General features: G+C 55.1%; 1 protein-coding gene across 1 annotated transcript in view; it reads right to left on the bottom strand.

Annotated features, from left to right (window-relative positions):
* Nucleotides 1–24,293, bottom strand: part of CACNA2D2 (calcium channel, voltage-dependent, alpha 2/delta subunit 2) — a 140,882-nt gene that overhangs the window by 58,815 nt on the left and 57,774 nt on the right. Inside the window, exon 3 of the mRNA XM_008576767.1 lies at nucleotides 11,275–11,391. Within this exon, the coding sequence (XP_008574989.1) occupies nucleotides 11,275–11,391 (117 nt within the window). The remainder of the gene's footprint in view (nucleotides 1–11,274; nucleotides 11,392–24,293) is intronic.

Genomic DNA, 24,293 nt, shown 5'->3' with positions numbered 1-24,293 from the left:
TCCTCAGCACCAGCTGTTGTCCCAGACTCCTCCTCCCTTACCCCACTGCAGGGAACCCACCCTTGCTGTCTTGCCTGACCCCAAGTCACCCTCTCCTCAGCACCCTGCCTGGCTGCAGGCCTCCGTCCCCTCTCCTGACAACCACAATGGCCTCCACCCTGACTACTCCACTTCTCACGGACTGGAGTCTAACTGCCCACCCTAATTCAGAACACGGAGGAACTAGCCCTGTTCCCTACCACAATTGAAGCTGAAAGCCACACTGGACTCTGTCAGATTTTCCACTCGTACCCTTATCAGCCGCTTCCCCACACCCTGGACTGTTCCCTTTTTCAGAATGCCCTTCCCTGCTCTCTGAGGGGCAAACTCCCTCTTTCCCTCTAGTCTTTGCCTCAGTGCCTCTTCCCTGTCCTTCCAGGTAACTGGGACACTTTTCCACAGAAACCTGAAGTGGGGTCAAGTGACGGTGATCTTCCCAGACAAGCCCCTTCCTGCAATCAAGGGTCCAAGACGCAAGCTCAGAAAAGCCTGAGCCTCTTCCCTGTGACAGTGATAACCAAAGGGCACATGTATGCCTGCAAGCTGGCCAAGTCTCAGCTCAGAGGATCTTCTTGGCAATCCCGCTAGGTGGACTCTTATTGCCCATCTTGCCGATGAGGAAACTGAGGACAGAAAGGAAATCACCAGCAAGGGCCATGCAGCTGATGGATCACTGCTGCAGCTGCGACCTCCCCTCTCGGTCCTTCTGCCTCTTGATCCAGTTGCCTGGTCCACGTTTCTGGGTTCCAGGTGAGCCACCCTCAAAGGCTCACTTTTGAGCACAGCCTTGTAACACCAAAGTCAAGGGTTCAGGTCCCCTAATGGCCAGCCGCCCCCCCCCCCAAAAAAAAAGAAAGAAAAAAAAGGTTCACTTCTGAAAAAACCCACTTATGAAGTGGATGGGGGTCTTATTTCAGAAGTAAACAGGATTTGGGCCGGCCCGGTGGCGCACTGCTACAGTGCGCCGCTTGGGAGCGTGGCGGCGCTCCCGCCGAGGGTTCGGATCCCACATACAGACCAGTTCCCGCTCACTGGCTGAGCGAGGTGTGGGCGCAACACCAAGGGTTGCGATCCCGTTGCCGGTCCCAGTCCGGTACGGGCGTGACACTGAGGGTTGCGATCCGTTGCCGGACACGAAAAAACTAAAAAAAAAAAATAAAAATAAAAAAAAAAAGAAGTAAACAGGATTTAGAGGCCTGGCTCTGCCACCTGGTCAGCAGACCTGGTCCCCAAGTGGTGGAACAGCCTTGGCTGAAGGGAGGGGACCTAGATTCTCCCCAGGCTCAGGGAAAGTTGCTCCTCCTCTTTGGTCCTCTGTTCCCCAATCTGTCTCTGACAGTCACCCCTCAGTGCCAGCCACCAACCAAAAGCTACCTGTCTCTGCCCTCCCCAGGGCAGTGGCTCTCCGACCCCTGGTCCCTGCCTACATAGCTCATGTGTGGATGTCAGCTTGTCTGGTTCACGGCTTCCTCGAGTTCTCTGCTGGAGTTGCCATACCCTGCCCAGACCCTGTCTCGTTGCCTGTCTGTCCAGTCATCTGTCCATCTGCCCGACTGCTTAGGCCTCCTCTCCTTGGATGCTGCTGGACCTGATGACTGGGGACACAAGGGAGGAGAGTGTTGGGGCTGGGAGAGGTCAAAGGGATCCTGAATAGAGGGGTAGGAAAGCCCTGCCCCCCCCAGCCTTCAAAGGCTTAAAGGCAGGAAGTCCCCTGAACTGTGCCCTCCCTGCTGGCCCTTTTTTTTTTTTAAAAAAGATGACCGGTACGGGGATCTTAACCCTTGACTTGGTGTTGTCAGCACCACGCTCTCCCAAATGAGCAACCGGCCATCCCTACATGGGATCCGAACCCATGGCCTTGGAGTGATCAGCACCACACTCTCCCGAGTGAGCCACAGGCCAGCCCCCTGCTGGCCCTTTCTAAGTTCTGCTCCCTGCCTGAGGCTGCTTTAGCTGGCTCCAGACACCTGCCTAACCCACACCTGGCAGTCCTGTGGTGTGAATGGGTGGGTCATGCGTGAGGAGCTGCCCACTCGTTCACCGACCCTGACCCTGCCCGGGAAGGAGCTGGACCCCAGGCACCTGGGCAGCTGGAGGATGGGGCTTTATGCCCTCGGCTGTCTCCATAACTGGGCTCCAGCTGGTATTGACACAGCAAACATGCTGTGACTCCCATTCGCTGAGGCACAGAGTGGGCAAACACATGGAGGCTGCAACAAAGGGCCTGACAACCGTGACCAGCCTCTCAAACATGGGCCCTAAAGCCTGTGCCAGGAGGCATGAAGCTTTGAGCAGCCTGGACAGTGTGGCCCACAAAGGTGGAAGCTGGGAACAGAGCCCTTGAGATGCAAGGGTGGGCAGGACGTCATGCAGCCCAGGGTTGGTCCACCCGCTGGGCAGAGCTAAAAGAACATGGGTCAGTCCTATCCACGGGGCCCATCCCATTTGATACCCTGAGGAGCATCCCTTCATAGACTGGTGTCACCAAGGCCTGGGCATAAACTCCGATAACAGATCTGTGAGGTCACACTTGTTCCAACTGTACAGGTAGGGAAACTGAGACCCATAGAGTTTGAGGTTTGCCAAGGGCTTAGTGGGTGCTGCAGCACAGGGCGGGTGAGGTCCCTGATTCTCAACCACCTTCTGTGCTCTGGGCCCAGTCACGTGCACTACAGGCCAGGATTCACCTGCCTAAGAGGGACTCATGGCCATAGGTTCTTTCTGCATACAGTGCAAAGTCAGGTCCATGTGGGATGTGGTCACTCAGCTGGACCCCAAGGAGTCCCATGCATACCTTTGCCTCAAGAACCACCTCACAGGGCATCTGTGCACATGCTCTGCAGAGCCAAGCCACCGGCAAGACCTTCTGCTACCGCATGCATGCACATGTCCAAACACACAGTGACACGCATGTGCTCTCTCTGCCTCTGGCTTTTGCTGTTCCCTATACCTTGGACCCTCTTCCTTCCTTACTCTCCCTTGCCTGGCTAAATCCTGCCTACCCCAGGTCCCCTAAGCCTGGGCAAGTATCCCCCATAGGCTTATCTCCTTTGTGGTGTGTATCACATCACTGTTGCCTTGAGCAGACTGCACTCCTCAAGGGAGGGGCCCCACAGGCCTCTATTCCTGCTAGCCCCGTACCTGGTAACCTGGTATAGTGCCTGCATACAGCAAGTGCTCAGTGCTCAGTAAACAGAAGCTGAAGCAAGGGCACCTGAGGCAGCTGGTCTCCTATAACATGATGAACCATGGTTAACCAGCCTCCTCCAGGAAAACCTTGGGAGCCCCACCTGGGGTCACCATGGCACCTGAGGCTGGTCCAGACTTGAAGTGTTGGCTTGGGGAAGACAGCTGAGGGATCCATAAGGAACCTGGGGGCTTTCTTGCCACCCCATACCTTCCACCCTGAGGCTGGGACTATGAACTGAGCCTTCCCCACCAGCACCCCGGTGAGCCTTGGCTCCCTTCTTCCATGGGTGCCAGCTGCCACAGGGGAGCCTTTGCTTGCTGTGTACTTTAAGGCACAGAAAGTGAGGTAAGAGAGGTGACTGGCTGTTCCCAGGGCCGAGCTTGGAGGGGGCCATGGTTGCGGGCATGCACTATCACCCAGGACTCAGATGATGAGCCCTGCCGCTGCCTTCATCACCTCCACATCCCCTCCTCCTGCAGTGGAAACACTGATTCATAGACCGCACCTTCCGGGCTCCCTTCACAGCCTCCAATGCTGCCATCTCAGCCACTCAGCCTGAGCCAGTAGTGTTCATTTGCACTGTAAGGCCAGTGCCCAGGCTGGGAACTGTGCTGAGACGCCTTCTTCCTTTTCGCCACCTTTGGAAATTCCACCTGTCTTCCAAACCTCAGCTCAAACACAGCTTCCTCCAGGCTGTCTTCTTAGATTTGCCTGTCCCATATTATCTTCTCTGCACAGTGGGTACCCATAGCCTGTTGTCTGCCTCCACAAAGTCTGGGGCCCTTCAGGGCAGGGATCATCCTGGCTGTCAGCTCACCCTTCCTCAAATGCACCCCCCCTCCCCCAGCTCTCACACATCAGCATTTCAGAGCAAAGGGCCAGATGCTATTAAAACTCAATTAAATTTCTCACTTCTCTGATCCTAAATTAGACTGGTTTGTCCCTGTGGCAACTGCAGGCCCTTTTCCTCCACCTCCTAGCATCTGCCCTCTTTGCCAGCCAGGCCCCCCAGAGGGGTGGGCACAAGCAGGAGGGGATCCTCCCTCAGCACAGGACTTCTCTAGGGAGGGGAATCCAGCACATCTCCCTTGGGCCCAGGGTCATTTTCTCCATCTGGCTAACCCCCATTCCCACGCCCTAGATTCCCTCACCTATGGTGGGCTGGGTGCAGGTGGATTAAAAGGAAAACTCAGGGTGACAGGTCCCAGCCTGCATTTGGAGCCCTCTCCAATCAGGTCCAGCCACGTTCTCTAGGTGCTTCTAGCAACCCCCAATCAAGGTCCTGCCTCTAGGCCCTTGCTTGTGCTCTGTCCTCCACCTGGCTTACCCTTACCTTTCCCCTCCCTCGTGCTGGCCTTCCCCTTTGCGCCAGCCAGCACCACTCTTCTTTCTCCCAATCCCTGGGTGCTCTGGGCAGGGCAGGTCACAGGCCCAGGAGCAGGGTAAGCAAGGGAAATCTCAGGCAGGCAGTGCCAGGGCTGGCATCCAGTCTCTGAGCCTGTTTCCTCTTCTTTAAAATGGGAATTCTACCCCCTGCAAATAGAGATTGGCACAACACCTCGCCTAGGGCCAGGCTGGGGGCAGCGGAGGTTTGCTGAATGACTGAGCAAATGAATGACAGGGAGACTGAATGGTGCTCCCAGGGGACATATCTGGCATCAAGAGCAGGGCCATCGGGCAGGAGAGAATCTTGGAGTGAACCTGGGCCTGGAGCATCTCAGCCAAGGTGTCTCCATGGGAGGTGGGCAATGCCAGTCCGGGAAAGGAGAATGCTGAGCTTCCTGGCCTGAAACATCTGCACTCAGCCCTTTCTTCTGAACTTCGGCCACTAGGGAGAACTCAGGGTGTGTGTGTGCGAGGCTGAGCAACCAGGTTCTGTGGGTCTCTGGTGTGTTCCACCCCAGCCTCCCTGACCCCCCTGAGGCCCCTGAACCTCGGAGGAGGTCCCAGGAGAGGGGCCTGCTCATAGGGGCAATCCCAGGGACCAGAGAAACCCAGCCCCAAATCCACAACCTGACCTTTCCTGAGGCCTGACAGGCCTGAGCCAGGTTCTTGCCTGACTACCACTAGTTCAGGCAGGTGGGTGAAGATGAGGGAATGATATGTCTCCCCTGAGGACCCTTTGGGCATGCCCCAGCCACGCCCCACCTGCACTGTCTCTCTCAACACTCCCAGGGAGGCTAGCTCCCAGCCCTGCCAGCACAGCCTACAGGCCTTCAAGGGGTCTCCAGATTTTCAACTGCCTGACAGGGATGCAGGCTCTTCTCACACTCATGTCCACCAGTTGTTGGGTACAGCATGTCTTTGTCCAGGGCTCACATTGACCCCAAGGACTCTTGGGCGTGTGAAGAGGGGACAGCAGTTTTTCCCATCCGCACACATTTAGGCCACCTTCTCTGAGGTGACCCCCATTCCTGAGTGGTCTCTCTCTACCACCACATGCTACCTGAGCACTCACCACCACCCAAATCCTCTTCCCTATTTCCTCGATGGTCAGCTCTCTGGCTGCCTCCCTCATAGGCACAGGGCTCCAAGGGCTCCCACACAATAGGTGCTCAACAGATGCCCCCTTCATTAATGTGTCCTTCCATCCCTGGGGACCCCCAGCCAGCTCCTCTGGGTGGCACCTTGCCAGGAAGCAGCAGCAGCGCTGTTTGGGTGAGGGGAAAATAATCAGCTGTAAATGCCGCAATCAGGGAGAAAAGGCTGCTCGCGTGCCCGGCGCCCACGCGTGCGCCTAATTGGCTCCATGTGTCTGCAGCTCCTTTCAAGAGCAGGAAAGTGGAAGGGTCAAGATCTCTTAATGTTCCTAATAGAGGGGATGCAGAAGCCACTGCCAGCCCCACATAAACACCTTTTAATTGCCCAGAGAACGGTGGGTGGAGGCAGCCAATGCACAGGGTCCCCCGCCTGTATGTCCATCATTAGAGTTTCCTTAGTCTGGAGTCAGACCCCGGAGGCTAAGCTCCAGCCAGAACCCGGAGTTGCAGGCTGGCTTCTATTTTACATCCATGAGGCTCCTATTCCATCCAGGCCAGGCTTTGGCAGTAGGTGACACCCATAGCCTCGTTCTCTTGGGCCAACCTGTTTGTCTAACCCCATCAATGAATAAGTGAACCCAGGAACTGGCCTCCAGCTGCCTCAGTGCCAGACTTTCCCCCCAAATCCTTGCTGCCTCCTCCAGGCAGCCTTCCCTATCACCCCTTTGGACTGAAGAGATCTTTCTCTTGTTAGGGCTGCCCTATTCTATCTGCACCTCTCTGAGGTCCCCAATGTCCCCCTGTTCGTGGGACTTCTGTTCACCACAGTTGCATTTCTCTGTCGCATTAGACAAGTGGTTCTCAACTGGGGGGCAACTCTGCCCCAGGGAACATTTGGCAATATTTGGGACATTTTTTGGTTGTTACAACTGGAGGAGTAGTGTACTACTGGCATCTGGTGGGTAGAGGGCAAGGACGCTGCTAAACATCCTACAGTGCACAGAGCAGCCCCCATGACAAAGAACTATCTAGCACAAAATGTCAATAGTGCTGAGGTTGAGAAACCCTGCTTTAGATGAAGCTTTAGAAAGGAAACAGAGTAAGTGGGAGCTAGGCGGAACATTCTCTCTCCTGACAAAGGGAGTGGTCTCCTTGTAGCCCCTGGCCCCATGGCTCCCTCCCTGCCTCATACCTCTTGCTCCTCTGAATACCCAGCCCAGAGCCCAGGTCCTGAACAGACCCAGCCACATTGCCAACAATGCCTCAGTTTAATTGGGTTAAGTGGCCATTAGCGGCAAAAGCAGGGCGGCTATGTGAAGAAGCGTTTTTCATTTTACTCTTTAAATGATGCTCACTCCCCAGAGAGGCCACTGATGGGGGGAATGCTGCCCACTGGAGCCCCCAGAACCAAAGCTAGAGCTGCACCTCCCCCTGCCCCTCCCATCTGAGCCTTATGGGGAGGTGTCGAAGGGGTGATCAGTGTCTTGTCTTCGCTGTCCAAGGAAGAAACTGTAGGGGCAGGGACTTACCCAAGGTCACTAGGTCTTCACAGAGCTAACCCCTGTCAGAGGAGACCAGTGACCCATCTCCTCTTCCTGCGGCCCTGTCCTCCTGTGGACAGCAAATGTCACATGGCCACTAGTGGAGGCCACAGAGGAGGGCAGTGTTGGGGGGCAGTTTGTAGGGTCTGGAGCACTAGTGTTTTGCTGTGAGACCTGGGGCAAGTGGTTTAACCTCTCTGGGGCTCAATTTCTTCAAATGTAAAATGGGGATAAGAGAAGTAACCCAGTGACTTGTGGTGAGGACTCAGAGCAATATGGAGGGTTCAGGCTCATCGTAGGCCTGGCACTTGGCAGGCACGCAGAAAGAGGCCAGTAGTTGTGGAAAGAAATTATTTCTGCCTCTTTGAGGGAAAAGTCCTGAACTCTGAATCTACACAGAATAATCTGTGGAGTGTTGAAAAATACTGACGCCCCACTACACCCAGGGAGAATCTGATGCACTGAATCTGAGGTGGGGCCTGGGAATCAGGATTTTAAAAACTCCCCAGGTGATTGTACTGTATAGCCAGGGTTCAAAAACACTGTATTAAGATAAAGGTACAAAGGCACAACACCTGGAAAGGTCTTGGCCCTGGGACAAGGGGAAGGACCTGAAGTGGAGTATGGGGAACATGGGCCTGGCCAGAAGGGCAGACTTGCACCCAGGGCTGGGATGTGCAGGTTCTGGAAACCAGAGGTACTGGTCAGGCAGGGTGCTCATGTCCTGGGACAGGATTGCACTGAGAGTCCACGAGAGCAGGAACAGGGCCTGTCCTACCTCGCCGCACCCCTAGCACTAGCATAGGGCCTGGCACACAGTAGGCCACTGGTGAGTGTTGACAGATGGAAGGAGGCATACAATAATGAAGAGATGACCTCTTGTACCAAGGTCCCAGCTGGGAGGACAGGAGTCTCCTTATTTGTGTCCAACTCTGCCCCCAGTGCACTATAAGAACTTAGGCACCTCCCTATCCCTCCTGGGACTCACCAGCCCAAGAGTGGGCCCTAGTTCAGAGGCCCCATCTCCCTGGGTAAAGTTCTAAGGCAGGTTCCCCTCCATGTCCCCGAATCTGAAGGTGCAGCATGTTTCCTGGGCTTGGGAATGCTGGTTGCCTGTGTTGCAAGGCCCCTGTTCTGGACTGCCCCTGCCTGATTCTTGGCCTCAGAAAACACCCTGGGCAGTTTGGAGAAACTTGTTACAAACATCTGATTGGCCCTGATTAGACGAGACAATGAACTTCCGTCCTGTGTTGCTCAGTCGCCTCTTTGCAAGGCCCAAATTAAAATTCCAGACCAGAGCAAGGGATTTAAATTGGATTACTGGATGGGGTCCAGGGAGAGAGAAACAATGGAGTGGCGGTAAAACGGTAGTGGGTCCAGCACCCCAACACCCCTCCCTCCATATGCAGTCAGGCTGCAAACACATGTGGAAAAGGAGAAAGGGACCAGAACTTGATTAAAAGCCAATTTAAAACGTAATTAAGACAAAGCTCATCTTGAACAGTTAGGACCAATGAGGGGGAAGGGTGGTCCTCCCCTTCCTCTGGGGATATGGGCTGGAGCATCTCATGGGCCTGGAGCCAGGGGGCGCTGCAGTAGGCGTTCACTGGCCAGGAGAGCATTGGCAGGGCAAGGGCAGGGGGCTCAGTGCATGCCTCAGGAATACTATGAGGAGTCAAGGGCCTGGCTCAGGGTCAGAGAGACCTGGGTTCAAATCCTGGCTCTGCCATAGCCTCGTCTGATGCATGGCCCCTCTGAGTCTCAGTGTTCTGCTCTGTGAAGTGTGGGTAGCAGGGCCTCCCTTTCGGGTTACTGTGAGAATGACGAGTGATCGACTCAGCACATGGTGAGTGCCCAGTCTGTGTGTGCCTTTTTCCAACATTCTTCCATTGAAAATTTGTACTTAGTGCTGACTGTGTACTGCGCCATGGGCTGGGCTGCACATGCTGTGGAAAGGAGACAGACATCTGTCCTACCTCACAGCACGGGATTCAGCATGTGGGGTGCAGGGAGAAGGTTGGGGCCAGGACCCCAGGCCTTCGGCTGCCCCCCAAGCTACCAGGGCTGATTATTCCTTTAGGGGCAGGGAATGGAGGATGGGCAGGAGGCTGGGCTCCATGTGTGGAGGGCAGATTAGCGTCTGTCACTGCCACCCCTCAGCAACCTCTGCTGAGGAGACCAGTCCTGAGGCCTGGGAGTGGCAGGCCTACAGGCTGAAGGATGCTTCCTCCCACCTTTATCAGACAGTTTCAACACACGTTCGGAGCTGGGCAGCCTGCACGGCAAAGCTGGGAAGTAGTGTGTAAATGAGGGGCCTGGATGAGGGGGAGAGAGACAGAGACAGAACAAGAGAAAAGAGGGGAAGGCGTCCAGGTCAGGCCCAGTTATTGGAAAGGCAAGGAGGAAAGCGTTCTGGCTGGCTGGGTGGAATGAGCAGCACTTTCCCATGATGAGGGAAAGACATCGGGCCCACTGGGACTGCTGTCCCAGCTGACGGCCTAGCTTCCTCCCCATGACAGCTCATTTCCCTAGCTGTCTCCTCACACCTGTGACCAGGAGCTCCTGGAGGGCAGTTGGGTATGGGTCAGGCCCAGCTTTGGGTTCTCTGGGTCCACACTGGGTGGGAGGCCCTCAGAGTCCACCTTCTCTGGGATCCTGTCTGCAGGATGCCAGCCTGTTCCCATTCCATGACCCCAGGTCACACAGGGGTGGGCATGGGACCCCCTGAGGGGACAGCAAAGCCCAGCTCCTAGAGAAGGGGACTCGCGTTGCTTCCTGGAGCCTGGATATGATGGGGGTCTGGGCTGGGGTAGCTGCCCTGACTTGACCCTGCCAGGACCCGGGCCTGAGTCTGGGCATAGCTTGTGAGGACTTGTTCTTTCAAAAAAACCAGAGCAAAACAAAAAACTGTTTTGAGATATAGTTCACATGCTAGCAAATTCACCCATATAAAGTATACAATTCAGTGGTTTTTAGAATATTCAGAGTTGAGCAACCATCACCACAATCTAATTTCAGAATATTTTCATCACCCTGTAAAGAAACCCTGTACCCATTAGCAGGCCGTCCCTATCCCTTCCTTTCCAGCCTAAGGCAACCACTAATCTACTTTCCATTTCTATGGATTTGCCTATTCTGGACATTTCATAGAAATGGGATCACACAATATGCAGTCTTTTGCGGCTGGCTTCTTTCACTCAGCATAACGTTTTTGAGTCTATCCATGTTGTAGCATGTATCAGAACTTCCTTCCTTTTTATTGGACTCATCTGTCTTTGACACAAGCTGGTCCAGCTGCAGGTCCACCTCTGATCTGGGGGCAGCATGGATGCCTCTCACTAATTTATGCACAATATAGCCAGGGCACTCCACAGCTCCAGAAGCCCCCTCCCGAACTGTGGTCTCTGGGATAGGTGGAGTACCAGGGGTCTGCCTGTTTTGTTAGAGCAACCCAGCAGGTCCTGTCATCCCACAGAACCATAGGGCCTTGAAGCTGACAAGCACAACCTCTCTGAGTACACACGGCGAGCCTGAGGCCCAGAGGGGGACAGAAAAATGTTCAAAGTCAGGGGTAGAGCTGGGGCAGAGTAGCCCCCAGCCTTACACAGCCATGGTCTTGTCTGTGGGGCATCCAGAGCCCCTCAGCCCATCTCAAGGGCAGAGACTCCACCATCCACAGGACACTATCCTGGCCAGGTGCTAACCCAGGCACCATCCATACATAGATCAGGGGACCCTAGGCCTGGGAGGAGAGAGGGTAAGGACTGCCTAGGTCCCACCCTCATGCCCACACAAGGCTCTTGAGCCTCCAAGTCACCCCTCGTGCAGCCTATTCCAGAGAAACCCATTCTGCCCCGACACAGCTGCCCACAGTCCATGTGGGTACAGCCCTGCAAGTAACGGCCCAGCCTGAATTCAGGAGGGCCCTGTGATGATGGAGGGTTGGTACACTGCCCTCACAGTGCAGGAACACTTCTCCTGGCCTTTCCTGGCCACCCATCATCCCCCCAACACCTATGCCTACCTTCAGGGCTTGTACCTTCCTGTCCAGCAGGTTCTCGATGTCCCCTGCCACCTTCTCCACCAACTTCTGAGGCTCGTTCTCCTGAACCTCAAACAGGTTCCGGTTGTCCTTGTAGATCTGGAAGGAAGCAGAGGCAGGGGTGAGGCAGGGGTGCTCCCACAGTCCTATGCCCCTAAACACTCACTCCCTCTGCACAGCTCTCTCAGCACAGTCCTCACCCCCACCCTAACCCTGGCTTTCGCCACTGAGGGAGGACATGGAGGTCCAGCGCCCTCACGGACTCAAAGGAAGGGCAAGGCCGGGGGTTCTTCAGCTCACATCTGGGATGAGGACCCAGTTTGGGCTGGTCGGTGGTTGTGGTTGGTGGGATGGGATCATCACTGCTTTCTCTGGGCCTCAGGGTCCCTGCTTCAAGGGCCATGAGCAGCACTATCTGACTAGTGCAGAGTGGCTGTGAGACTAGTGCAGAGGGGGAAGGGTGAGCTGGACAGGAGGCAGGGGGTTGGGGGAAGATGGAGCCAATAGGCACATACCAAACACCCCATCCCAACATGAAGATGCTCTCACACTCAGCATGTACACACACCCCACACGTGCATCACACACACAGCTAACCCTTCACATGGGCTCAGCATCCATACCCCCTTTTGCTGGTGCTGCCCCAGGCCATTGGCAGAAACTGTAGCAGGAGCTCTTGGCACCCCTAAGGGCTCCTCTGTCATTCACGGCACAGGATATGGGGTGCAGGGATCAAGCGGGGGAAATTAATCTACCCATCCCCTCCTGGGAGGGCGGGTCTGTGTGCACGCACATGTGGCGGTGTAAATCTGACAATCTGTGTGTATGTATGCATGTGATAGCTCAAAACATCCCTCCGTGTGCGTGTGCTGGCATGTTGGGGGTGGGTGGGGTTAGGGCCTCTAGACACAGCCTGGGGCTTATATGAGTCTTGGAAGTGGATTTCTGCAAGTGTCTTTGTTCATGGCTGGGGTTTTGGGTGTGTGCACATGCGTGCGTGTGTGTGTCCATGCCTGATAGGGTCCATGTGTCCATTCAGACCGCCAAGCTCCTTCACTGCCAGAGGTCACAGGCTGGGGCTGCCATGACTGAGCCACTCCATCAGGCTGTGCAGAAGTAGAGGGATGTAGAGAGAGAGAGGAGGTGATGAGGGGAGATAAGGAGGTGGGAGAAGCAGCTGATGAAAGACAGACAGGCAGGGAGAGATAAGGTCAGGAGAGTGACAGCCAGACAGTGGGGAGATAAGGCCTCTGTCATCTGAAGGGGGGATGGAGGGGGCACCTGCCCAGCACCTGGCAGTCTAAGAGTTAAAGTCAGCTCAAGCAATCTTCTCCTCCTCCCACCCCCCCCATCCCTCCCAGCTTCTCTTTTCTTTTTGTCCTTCTTTTAGAACAAAATAATTTGTGGCGAAGTCTCTCCTTCCCACAGAGCAGTGGCAATTAGGGGGTGAGTCTCGAGGCCAGGGAAGGTAGAGGCCAAGTGGGCCCCAGGCCAAGCTGTTCCCCAGGCCCCCTGGGCCCTGCCTCAGGACAGAGGCCCTCAGATGGAAGACGGTGATGGAGAAAGAGGGCGAGGAGGGGTCAGAGCCTGGAGCCCAGTGCTTTACTGTTTAGGAAACTGAGGCTCAGAAACAGGAGAGAATAGGTCAAGGCCGCATGACTAAGCAGCAAAAACAGGTCCCCCATATGCCCTGACCCATCCTTCCCAGGTTTGGGGACATTAAAAACACACCCTATTCCTGGTCTCGGACCATGGCCCCGGGTGTGCTGTGGTCACAGTTTCAGCCACACTGGCTGAAGCCTTTACAGAGCAGCACCCCAGCCCACTTGTACCAGCAGGGGGCGCGGCTGCCTGGCATTCCCCCAGCTGGGGATGAAGTTCCCATACCTTGACTTCCCCGTCAAGGTCATTCCCAGGTGCCATCACAGTCTGGGATGTCTGTAGAAGTGGAACCCCAGGATCTGAGGTGGCACCATGCAGTTCTCCTGGAGAAATATCAGAGTCCCTTCCCCTGGGGTCCAGGATGCACCTTGCAGCCTGGCATGGTTACTGGGCTGGGGCTCAAGACTGCGAAGGGAGTGGCAGGTCTCCAGGTGGCAGGCCACACCCCAGGGACATAACAGGTGACACAAAGGCTTGGAAGCTGGAATTCTGCCAACGTCACCCATCTCCGAACCTCAGTGTCTGATCTATTAAATGAGAGAAAGTAATGCCCACCTCATGGGCCACCAAGGATAGCAAAATTCATGCTTAGAGGAGCCTATATTATTGTCACTACTGCTATTGTTAGGGTCACTAGGGTTCTGCAGAAGGAATCACAGCAGTCTCCTCCCTGCCCCATTCTCTGCCTGCTAGATCTGCATATTTAGGGCTGTCCAAAGCTATCAGCTTCCATTCCTGAGCAGGCAGCCTTGGTCTCCTGGGGTCGTCCTACCTCTAGCCCCACCTCCTCCTCCCAGGCCTGCCTGAGCAGTCCCTCCATCAGCCACCCAGTCATCTCTAACACCACTGCCTCAACCCCTGGAGGAGATAACAGAAGAGCCTAGACATAGGGATGTCACTTATAGGACACAGCCATGGCCAGCTCCCTTCCATCTTTTCCCCAATCACAGTGTCTGTGTGCAGTGGACGCTTGGCAAATGCGTATGCTAATTCCATGTCCAACAGCAGAGCTCTGGGGCCAGCTGGGCCTGGGTCTGATTCCTCACTTCTGTTTGTAACTGTGTGAGCCTGGGGATGCAACTGCCATGCTTTCTTTCTGTTCTACTTCTACCCAAGGACCCACGATGGCGCCCTTCTGCTCACCCATGGTGTAAGTGTTTGGGACCCCTCCAGCCCATTGACACACCGTGGGCCTGCAGGCCTCTTGGTCCACAGCCATGCTGATTCTCACTGCCATGTCATTCTTGCTTCCCTTTTCCCTGACTATCTAAATCCTCACTAGAGAGAGGGCGGGAAATGGGCTGAAAGGGGTTTCTGAAGAGGTGAGAGTAGAATTGCAGGGGCTGGTCAAGCTGCCAGCCAAGCCTGTCCTCTAATCTCAAATGAGACTTGAAGGTGCAACAGTCCTTGGACAGCAGGCCCCTAGTGCCTTATCCCTCTCAACATTCCCCTGGACCTGCTCCAGTCGCCCCTGTCTCCTGGGGTGGGCCCTGAGCTGAGCCCTGAATCCCAGGGAGATCCAAGTGACACAGCCCAGCAGATGGTCCCATCCTGGGAAATAGGCCATCTCTATATCAATGTGGTCCAGGGTGGTGCTTTCCACTTGCAGGCCCATCAGGGAGCACAGGAGACCTTAGGGCAACTCCACAGCATGGACCCTGCACAAGGCTAGCTCCCCTTGAGCCCCAGGCTCTAGCCCTGGCCCCTGGGGCCAGCTGGGAAGCAGCAGAAAGGCCAGGATGCAATGGGTGTAGGGCCTCAACAACCACAGCAGGACTGCACACCTGCTGGTGTCCTTGGCCCAGAGAGTTAATTGGAAGAACCCAACAGCTCCCACAGCAATGCAGACAGCTGTACTGAGGAGTGCGACGGGGGCCAGCCAGCAGGTCCACAGGTTGTTGTGGCTCCAAGCCAGCCATCATGGGGAGAAAGAAGCAGGGGCTCCCTTGAGGGCACCCCTATCCCCCAGTTATCAAGACTTGTTCCTTCATCTCTCCCCTCCCCCCAGTGCTAGTTCCAATCTCAATCCTTTCTCAGCTCTAGTAATTCTCTTGTTAAAGGGCATGTCTGGCTTGCCTTCTGACCTAGGGTTTCCCAGGTCCTATGGGGGCTGAAGCCTTCTTAGGGGCCCCAAGCCCTCTGCCCAACCTCCTCCTCACTTGGGTGGCTCTACATAAGTGGGAGGTAAGCCTGGAGGACGCTTGGAGGAATGGTGACCTTGGACAGGATCCTGGATGGCTGAAGGAGCAGAGGGGGCCAGCCTCGTCCCCACAGCTCCCAACAGTCCTGACTAGGAGAGGGGTTGAGCTACCAGCCCCAATGTGCCTAGAACACAGACAGCCATCACAGGAGATGAAAGGCCTCAGGAAAAGTGACTTGGACAGGCCCCAATCAGAGGACTTTTTGCAAAGTCCCAGAAAGTCAGCAGCAGTGGGGCCTGAACCTGAGCCAGAACCCAACCTGCCCAAGGCAAGGAGGACAGTGGGAGGGGAGAGGAAAAGTAGAGGAAGGAGGGGAAGAGAAGAAGGGGACCAAGGAGTCACAGGAATAGCCCGGTTTGCTGTTGAGTGCTGGCCCTGGCCACCTGGGGCAGGTTCTTTACACACTTGACCTCACTGATCTCTGACAACCCCTGAGGAGGGTCCATTCTGATCACCCCCACTTAGCAGACCAGAGGTCCAGAGAGATTAAGTCACACGGCAGAGCTGGGGTTCGAACCAGGTCTGTCTGATCCAAAGCCCTTGCCTTAGGTCATACTCGGTGCAGTTCCATTCCCTCCATTTATGCCTAAACTTGAAGGTGAGGGCCGGCCCGTGGCTCACTCGGGTGAGTGTGGTTCTGATAACGCCAAGGCCACGGGTTTGGATCCCATATAGGGATGGCCGGCTAGCTCACTGGGTGAGCATGGTGCTGACAACACCAAGTCAAGGGTTAAGATCCCCTTACCGGTCATCTTTTAAGAAAAAAAAAATAATAATAAAATAAACTTGAAGGTGAGGGCCGGCCCGTGGCTCACTCGGGTGAGTGTGGTTCTGATAACGCCAAGGCCACGGGTTTGGATCCCATATAGGGATGGCCGGCTAGCTCACTGGGTGAGCATGGTGCTGACAACACCAAGTCAAGGGTTAAGATCCCCTTACCGGTCATCTTTTAAGAAAAAAAAAATAATAATAAAATAAACTTGAAGGTGAGGCTTTGGAAAAGGGGACATAAGGGATGAACTGGGGGTTTGGTGGGCCTGAAAGGGGCTTGGGGCGAATGCAGCTGATGCTGAAGGACTAAGGCTCATGGAAGGCAGGAGGGCCTTTCTGGAGGGCAGGGAGGGGAGGTCTGACAGAACCAGCCCGATCGACTAACCAATCACCTAACCCTGGTAGTCAAAGCAGGCACATGCATGCTAGGCTCCTCTCTGCAGTGAAGGTGAACAGGCCCTAATCTCTGGAAAATTAAATCAGAAAGAAAATGGAATGAGAAAGATTTGATGCAGGCTCAGTCCTGCTGCTGGCTGTCTCCTCGAAGGCCCAGGCTCAGCTTTGGGCTCAGCTAGGTAAGCCAGGTGCTCTAGCATCTCGGCCCTCTCCCCCTGCCTGGGGAGCTGGGCAGGGCACTGGCAGGGTTGGGGAACCAGCCCCAAGATATGACCCCTGGATGATCTGCTGCTCTCCATCCCCCCTTGCCACATCTCTCGGTGTCTGTTCCCTGGTCTTGCAAGGAGCAACCAGGTGGGAGTCTTACCTGCCAACAGTCTCCTAAAGAGGAGGGCAGCAAGTGGACTAGAGATGGTAGGCTAGGCCTCCCTAGGCCTGGCCCACATGGGCAAGCACTGGGGAAGGAACACCCTGGAGAGGGCACCGGGTCTGGGGCTAGAGGTGGGGGTCAGCTGCCAGAGTGGGCTACACTCATATCAAGAATCCGGGGAGCCCTGGGTGGGAGGCTAGAGGGCTCATGCTGGCTCAGGGACCCTGAACTGGGCCAAGAAGGAGGTAAAGGGGTGGAGGACTGATAGCGACCAGTTCAAGGACTCTAGCCAGTCAGGGCAGAGCCAGCTCTGGACTCCCTGGCCTCACCCCTACCAGGCTGTTTACCTGGCCTCTTGCCTCCATGAGAAAAATCAAGGTTATTGACATAACTGTTAATCACCCTTGAAGACTGGAGGATTGATGGGGCAGCCAGGTGCCTGGGGTCCATCTCCCACTGAGAATACCCAGAACAGATCCAGGCTGCACCCTGGGGCTCTTCCTTCACCCAACTAGCCTTGAGCCCTGTAGCCCAGTTCTTGATGGGACTGAAGGACTGCCCCATAGTGGGCACACATGTCCCCTGGCTGCTCTGGGGACATATAAGGCACTGGACTGTGTGTGTGATTGAGAGCTCCCCAGGCCCCTCCCTCGCTTGCCTGGTACTTACAGAAGGGCAAGGGGTCCCCGGAGCCCTCAGAGCACACTCAGTACACAGGGAGGGGGCTGTGTGCCACTCAGTTACTACTGCTTCATCAGCAGCTGACGTTTGCCAGCTGCCACATTAAGTTCCCATGTGGCCATGCTGCCACCATCTCAGGGTAGGCTGGTACCATGGTTAGTCAGCTGTATATGGTGTCCTGTCACAATCAGGGTTTGTACATTGTGACGTTGGTTGTCCCATTGTTAATAATTCACCTTCATATCGATTACGGATTGCCTGGGATGAATGCTCTGTCTAGAGGTGATCACAGACAAGTAACCAGGCCATGACAGTGGGCTAAAATGGAGGACACACACCAGGGTGGGAGGGCTCCTGGCCTGGCTCCCTGGAACAGGTAAGGATGTGGCCCTCTTGGGTATTTGGCCCATTAATAGCACTATCTACCCCCCACCCCCACCTCCTTACATCCCTGTTGGGGCACTCCACATTCATGCCGCAGGCTCTTGTTGGGGCCCTCTTGAACCTGGGGTGGTAGAGATGGGCCAGACCTCGTCCCTGACCTCCTGGAACTCCCCATCCAGAGGGGATAGATGCCTATTCAGACTGCTACTAGCAGGAGGGTGGCAGTGGAGAGAGATGTGCAGGAACCATCTGAGAGTAGGGCTGGCCTGCTTGAGGGGAGTGGGGGTCAAGGAAAAGATTGGGGATGGCTTTATTGGGGAGAGGACATTTGAGTGGAGTCTGAAAGGCTGGGAAGAGGGAACTTTAATGGACTATTAAGTGGCAGGAGCAGAGGGGCTTATGGGGGACAGAAGGGAAACTGAGGGGACAGGGTCTGAGGGAAAGGGCGGTAGATACTCAGGTGCTGGGGGGATCATCTGGGGAGGAGAGGGGTGTGGCCTGACCATGAGGTGAGAAGGGCCTGGTGGCTCTGTGGTTCCTTGGCCCCAAAGAGGCAGCTTCTAGGAGCTTTCACCCATAGGTTTTCCTTCACAAAACTCACAGGGGCATGAAGCTCCCGCCACCACCCCCAGCAACGCCTCCCTGTTTTTAAAGTTAAAGTTTAGTTGACTGTCATCCATTACCGCAATTAGTACATTATGTCTAATTATGCAATTAGTGTAAAAAGTGCACTTGCCGCTGAGAATGGGAAATTACGCTGCCTCGTTACGCTGTAAAATCCATGTCATAAAAAGGCTCAATCTCTTGTTTTTCAAAAGACACAAAACCTAACACAAAACAATAAACCAAATTCTCCCAGCCAAGCTGGGGCAGCCTGTGCCAGCCTCCCCGCACTTGCCCCCATACAGATCCCTGCCTCTGTGAGGCCTGCCCTGTATGTGCCCCCAGCCAAGACAGGCCCCAGGCCCATTCCTGGTGCAACCCTGTCTTTGCTCCTCTGAGGCTGATGTGCATTTCCAAACTGACTTTAAAACTTTAGCAATCCTGATCTACTACAGGCCTGACTTGGAGGGAGGCTTCCATTGTTAAGGCCTGTATCTCAGGTGAGAACAGTCCTGGAGGGGCATGGCATTCACCCAGCTCCAAAAATGAGGGGTCCTTTCTCCAAGGCTCCTGATGGCTCTAGTGAACAGAGGAGCATATTCCAGCTCAGGGAAACTGGAGGAACTTTCTCACACTCAGGGCTCCAAAAGCCTGGAAGCTTTGCCTGGATAAGCAGTGAGCTCTTATTACATGGACCATGCAACCCCAGTTGTTAGGGATGCTGAGAAGGGATTCACTCACAGTCACCCACCATAATGGCTGGACTCCAGGCTGCCCTTGTTAGATAATGGCATTCTCATGGCCATGTGCCTATATGAGGCTCCAAGTCTGTGATTTTATTTTCCCTAAGTTCTGGCTCTCCTGGTGGATAAGGGAATGCTTTGGGATCAGGCAGGGGGTAAGACAGGAATCTGATGGGGGGATGTCTTCCCACTACAGAGGCAACGATCCCAAATGGCCCAGTCCATAGGGGCTTGGGAGGGGACACGCTCCCGTGTCCCTGCCTGCCTATGTCAACATGGGGCAGACTCCTATGTGTTTCAAAATCAAATGCTTCAGTGTCAAAGCTACCCACAACCCATCTCCAAGGTCACGAGTTCAAGCTCCAGCATGGGCTGCTTAGTGACTGCCTAAGAAGCCCTCTCCCTGAGCAGCTTCCCTGAGTGCCTGCCTTAGAGCTCCCACCACTCCTTGATCTGAGATGCTTGATCCAGGTCTGCGGGTGGGTGTCTCCAGAGCCATGGAGACACCTTCGCAGCCAAGAATCTGCCCTGTTGGGCCGGCCCGGTGGCACACTGCTACAGTGCGCCGCTTGGGAGCGCGGTGGCGCTCCCGCCGAGGGTTCGGATCCCACATACAGACCAGTTCCCGCTCACTGGCTGAGCGAGGTGTGGGGGCAACACCGAGGGTTGCGATCCCGTTGCCGGTCCCGGTCCGGTACGGGCGCGACACTGAGGGTTGCGATCCGTTGCCGGACACGAAAAAAGACAAAAAGGAAAAAAAAAAAAAAAAGAATCTGCCCTGACCTCATGGGGAAGATGTGTGACCTCCTGCAGGTGCCACTGCCAAGCAGTGCTCAGATGAGGTGTTCACATAGCCAAGAACCTGAGACACGGAGCCCCCTGCATCCCAGGGCCTACTAGGCGCCAGGTCCCTGCAACTGCACCCACCTGTGATGTGCACCCATCAGTTCTGGGTGTGGTCAGGTACCTGAATGCCGCCTGAACCCCAGTGGGAAGCACTTACCAAAAAGGCAGCTGGGGTATAAAGGGAGGGGGTACAGACACCATTGGAGGGACACCTGTTACCTAAACTCAGGATAAGCATTCCTGGACAGTCCAGGCCCTTGTCTACTCAGGTGGCCTTGGAGAACAGGGGAGACAGCTCTGACATAGCACAGCCACATAGACACCAGCCATGGACACTCTCAGGGCCCCCTGTCCTCCCATTTGGGCCTGGGATAGCATCAGGGGTGGGGAATTTGAGCCCAAGGTGAATCAAACTGCAGGCAAGATCCAGGGGCCCTTGCTTGCTTCCCCCTCCCTGAGTTGGGAGCCACCGGCTGTCAAGGCAGCTGGGAGGGAAGCTGTGCCCAGCATACCAGCTGGCACGGGGGAGTGAGAGTAAACATACCCACACTTTCCCAACTCACAGAAGTCGCCGGGTGGCGGCCGGCTGGTGTGGGTGCCCATGTTTATAGGAAACAGATTGTTTGTGTCGGTGTCTGGGCCCCCTTGCCACCCACCCTGGCTCTGCTCTCTTGTGCTGCCTCCCTACCCAGTGGGCCCTGCCTTCCTTCAGCTGGGACTCCTTGGCCTCTAAACCTCAGAAGGACAATGATAGTGACGACAGGGCCCAGTGCATAACCCACTGAGTCTGTCACAGCAGTCCTGTAAGGCTGAAGAAACAAGGCTCTGGAAATCGAGAAACAGGGTGGGTGCCTGTGGCACTGGGCTTCTCAGGCCCCAGCCATCAGTTCCAGGCCCTGGGTGCCCCTCTCTTCTCCTACCTGCCAGACGAGTGTGGTCTGCCCTTTATCCTGGTTCCACACCCTGAGCAGCCCTGGCTCACCTTGGCCTTGGGCAAGGACTGTGCCCTCAGAGCAGGACAAATGGCCTCTCCACCACATGACAGCCCGAGTAGATAGACACAGGGCCTGGCCATTGCCTTGCTTTCTGGCCTCTTCAACCCCTTCACCCTCTGAGTTTCTGTCTTTGGGTCTCTAAAACAGGTTAGCATAAGGGCCTCTCTACTAGAGCAGGGGTGCTGGGAGGGCAGGGATGAAGGGCTCTGGAGCCAGGGCAGGCAGAGAGGCTTCGGCGGACCCGCGGTGGCCACGGAGGACTCCTTATCATTTCACATCTCCAATCTGTTCTGGAGATCTCATCTCAGACGCTGTCCCTCATAGCCCAGAGCTGGCAGCAATTCACCCCCATAAATACCTTCGTGAGATGCCACTGAGGCCAAGCGTGATGCACAGTTCTGGAGGCCAGGGAGCAAAGGATAAAATCTGCTTCTTCTGTCTGCATCACCTCTGTTCCACCCCTACAGCACTGATAGCTCAGGAGGGGCAACCCTCTTCAGGGGCTGGGGCAGGTCTCCAGGGACTCCAGAATGGCCAGAAACTGACCTTGTCCCAGCCTGATTTTTCTTTATCCAAACCCCTCCATGACCTGTGACAAGCACACCCAGGAGGTGCTCAGCAGCTGGTTGGCTTCTCATCTTACAGATGAAAAACTGAGGAGCCAGGAAGGTTGGAATCTGTCCAAAGGGGAGATTCCCCATTCTCTTGCATCCACAGCTGAAAATAGCCACTCCAGCCCTGCCCTCTACCAGCCTGTGGCACAAGCCTTCACCCTCAGAGTCTGCACAGCCCTGAGCTACCTCAGCCAGGCCGTCCTGGGCAGTCCTCAAAGATGGAAGGTCAAATGTAGGGTGTGGCTGGCTTCTTAGGGGCCTCCTTCCAGGGCTGCTCCCCGGACCCTGAGCGCTCCTTCCCTGCTCCATGCTGCCCTGCAGGGACCAACTTTCCCGGCCTTGCAGGTCGGAAGTCTGCCTTTTGCTCCTGAGACTTGCTGCTGAAGATGTCACCAAATAATGACAGTACCAATGACAGCCCTGATCACAATGAGAGGTGCTGCTGAGGCCCTCAGGCTGGCTGCTCTTGTGAAAATGTGAGATCTTGGCATGGCAAGTGTGGGGGATAAAGACAGAGATGGAGGTAAGCCCGGAAAGTGGCTGTGGCCTCCAGTGGTATCAAGGGCCCCTTTTGGGGCAAGGTCATCCCAGTGTCCTGCCGTATACCTGTGCACACATGCAGTTCCAGGTTCATGTGCCTGACCTTGCATACCAGGTCAAATACACCAACCTCACGGCATTCACACCCAGCATCCAGGAAGCCACTTGCAGATCCCACCCATGCCTCAGACTTAGGCTCATAGAAAAAGCACTACAGCCCAGAAGGGCCTGTCCACTGTCACTGGATGCCTGGCAGCCCTGGGCCTGAGTGAATCTCTGTTCACACCTCAAAAAGTAGTCTGCTGGGCCGGCCCGGTGGCGCACTGGATGGTGCGCCGCTTGGGAAGCGCGGCAGCGCTCCCGTCCGAGGGTTCAGATCCCACATACAGACCGGCTCCCGCTCACTGGCTGAGCGAGGCGCGGGAGCAACACCGAGGCTTGCGATCCCGTTGCCGGTCCCCGGTCCGGTACGGGGGCAACACTGAGGGTTGCGATCCGTTGCCGGACACGGAAAAAAGACAAAAAAGACAAAAAAAAAAAAAAAAAAAAAGTAGTCTGCAGCCATCTGAAATATTTAAACAGTGGGACTTTGCTTGTTCTAGATGCTTTGGGCTACCTGAAGGTCATGGCCCTAAATCCTCCTACTAAACACACCACTGGAGAGCTCCTATCAGCATGGGTACTGGGCCTGGTGGGGGTATGTGCATTGCCTGACCCATAGTGGCCTCTGAGCCAGGGTCCCAGGAGAGTCTGGCAGTCTCCCCTCTCTGAGCTCTTGATGCAGGCTGATCACAAGGCCTGAGTGTCAGGCGCTGATAAGGCAGTGGGCACCAAAGCCAGGCTGGAGCTGCCCATGGTGAGTGCACAAGTAAGTGTATGAGGGAACACACCCACACCTGGACCGTCTTATTCACCTCCTCTGCCAGCACCTCCTGGCTCCATCTTACTCCCTCCCCTAGTTTTTCTTTTTTCTTTTTCTCCTACTTCCAATTTATAGGCTCTTCTTGAATTTTATCTATCCTTGTAAGTGCCCTTAAATCTTCCATAGAACAAATCAGAAGCATAAATAAACAAACAGGACCAAGGCACTGAGGATTTACACATGACAAAGAGATGCTGAGGACAGGCGCACGTTAGCAACATGTATTCACTGAGGATACATGCACGTGGGGGACACACACCCAGAGGGGACCTGCTCTCTCTTCTTTCACAGCCCCTCCTGGGCCCTCACAGAAAAGGCTCCCACTTTGGACCTGGAAAATGCAAGATGGTCACCACCCAAAAGTTTCAAAGGGCTGAGTCAGTGATCTTTGGACCTATCCCAGATGGGTGGTTCTGAGCAGGCCCTGGTCCCTCTCTGCACCTCAATTTACCCTTATATCATTGTGGGGGGGAGAAGGACAATCCCTGGAACCCTCAGTTCCAGGTTCTTTCTCCATGAATGCAAGTATCCCAGCAGCCACAGGGGCCAGCATTTATCTTCCCTGCGTTTGTCAGTGCATAGTGTTTGCCATGTAAACGAATCTATGCAAACAGGACTGATGGCTCAGCCACGCTGGCAAACACTGCAAGGGCCCTTAGCCTGAACATCATGAACTTCTAAGTAAGTGTGCTGTGCTCAGGAGAGACAGATGCTGCACCTGGTCCCCCACTCCAGGAGGGCCACCTCCTCACTGCCTAATATTGGCAGGGCTGAAGGGAGCCTCCATGCCAGCTATCCATTGCATCAAATCCTCACAAGCCCCAGCTGTTGTCCCATTTCACAGATGAGGCATCTGAGGCACAGAGAGTAATTGCCAGAGCTGGGGTTCAACGACTATGCAGATTAATCATGCACATGAACACAGACCCTGTTCCAGACCCTGCTCCCACCTTCCCAACAACTGGTCTCCAGCCTGTAGGATCCTGTGACTCTCTTCAGGTCCAACCCTGCCCCAGACATTCTCCTTTGGGAAGCCACTCTGATTGCGTCTTCAGCCACATCCACTGGGCCAGTTATCCCAGGGCTATGAAAGCCAGTGGGCATCAGCTAGGTCCCCTGTTTGCAAATACCATCCTGTTCTTTTTTTATTTCTTTTTAAATCAAAATGTTTATCGGAGTGTTGTATAAAAGTTTCCAGTCATGGGCCGGCCTGTGGCTCACTCGGGAGAGTGTGGTGCTGATAACACCAAGGCCACGGGTTCGGATCCCATAT

Source organism: Galeopterus variegatus, unplaced genomic scaffold (assembly GCF_000696425.1).
Source record: "Galeopterus variegatus unplaced genomic scaffold, G_variegatus-3.0.2 Scaffold1394, whole genome shotgun sequence".
Taxonomy (NCBI): domain Eukaryota; kingdom Metazoa; phylum Chordata; class Mammalia; order Dermoptera; family Cynocephalidae; genus Galeopterus; species Galeopterus variegatus.
The sequence above is the reverse complement of the archived record's forward strand: the minus strand, read 5'-3'. Positions and strand labels throughout refer to the sequence as shown.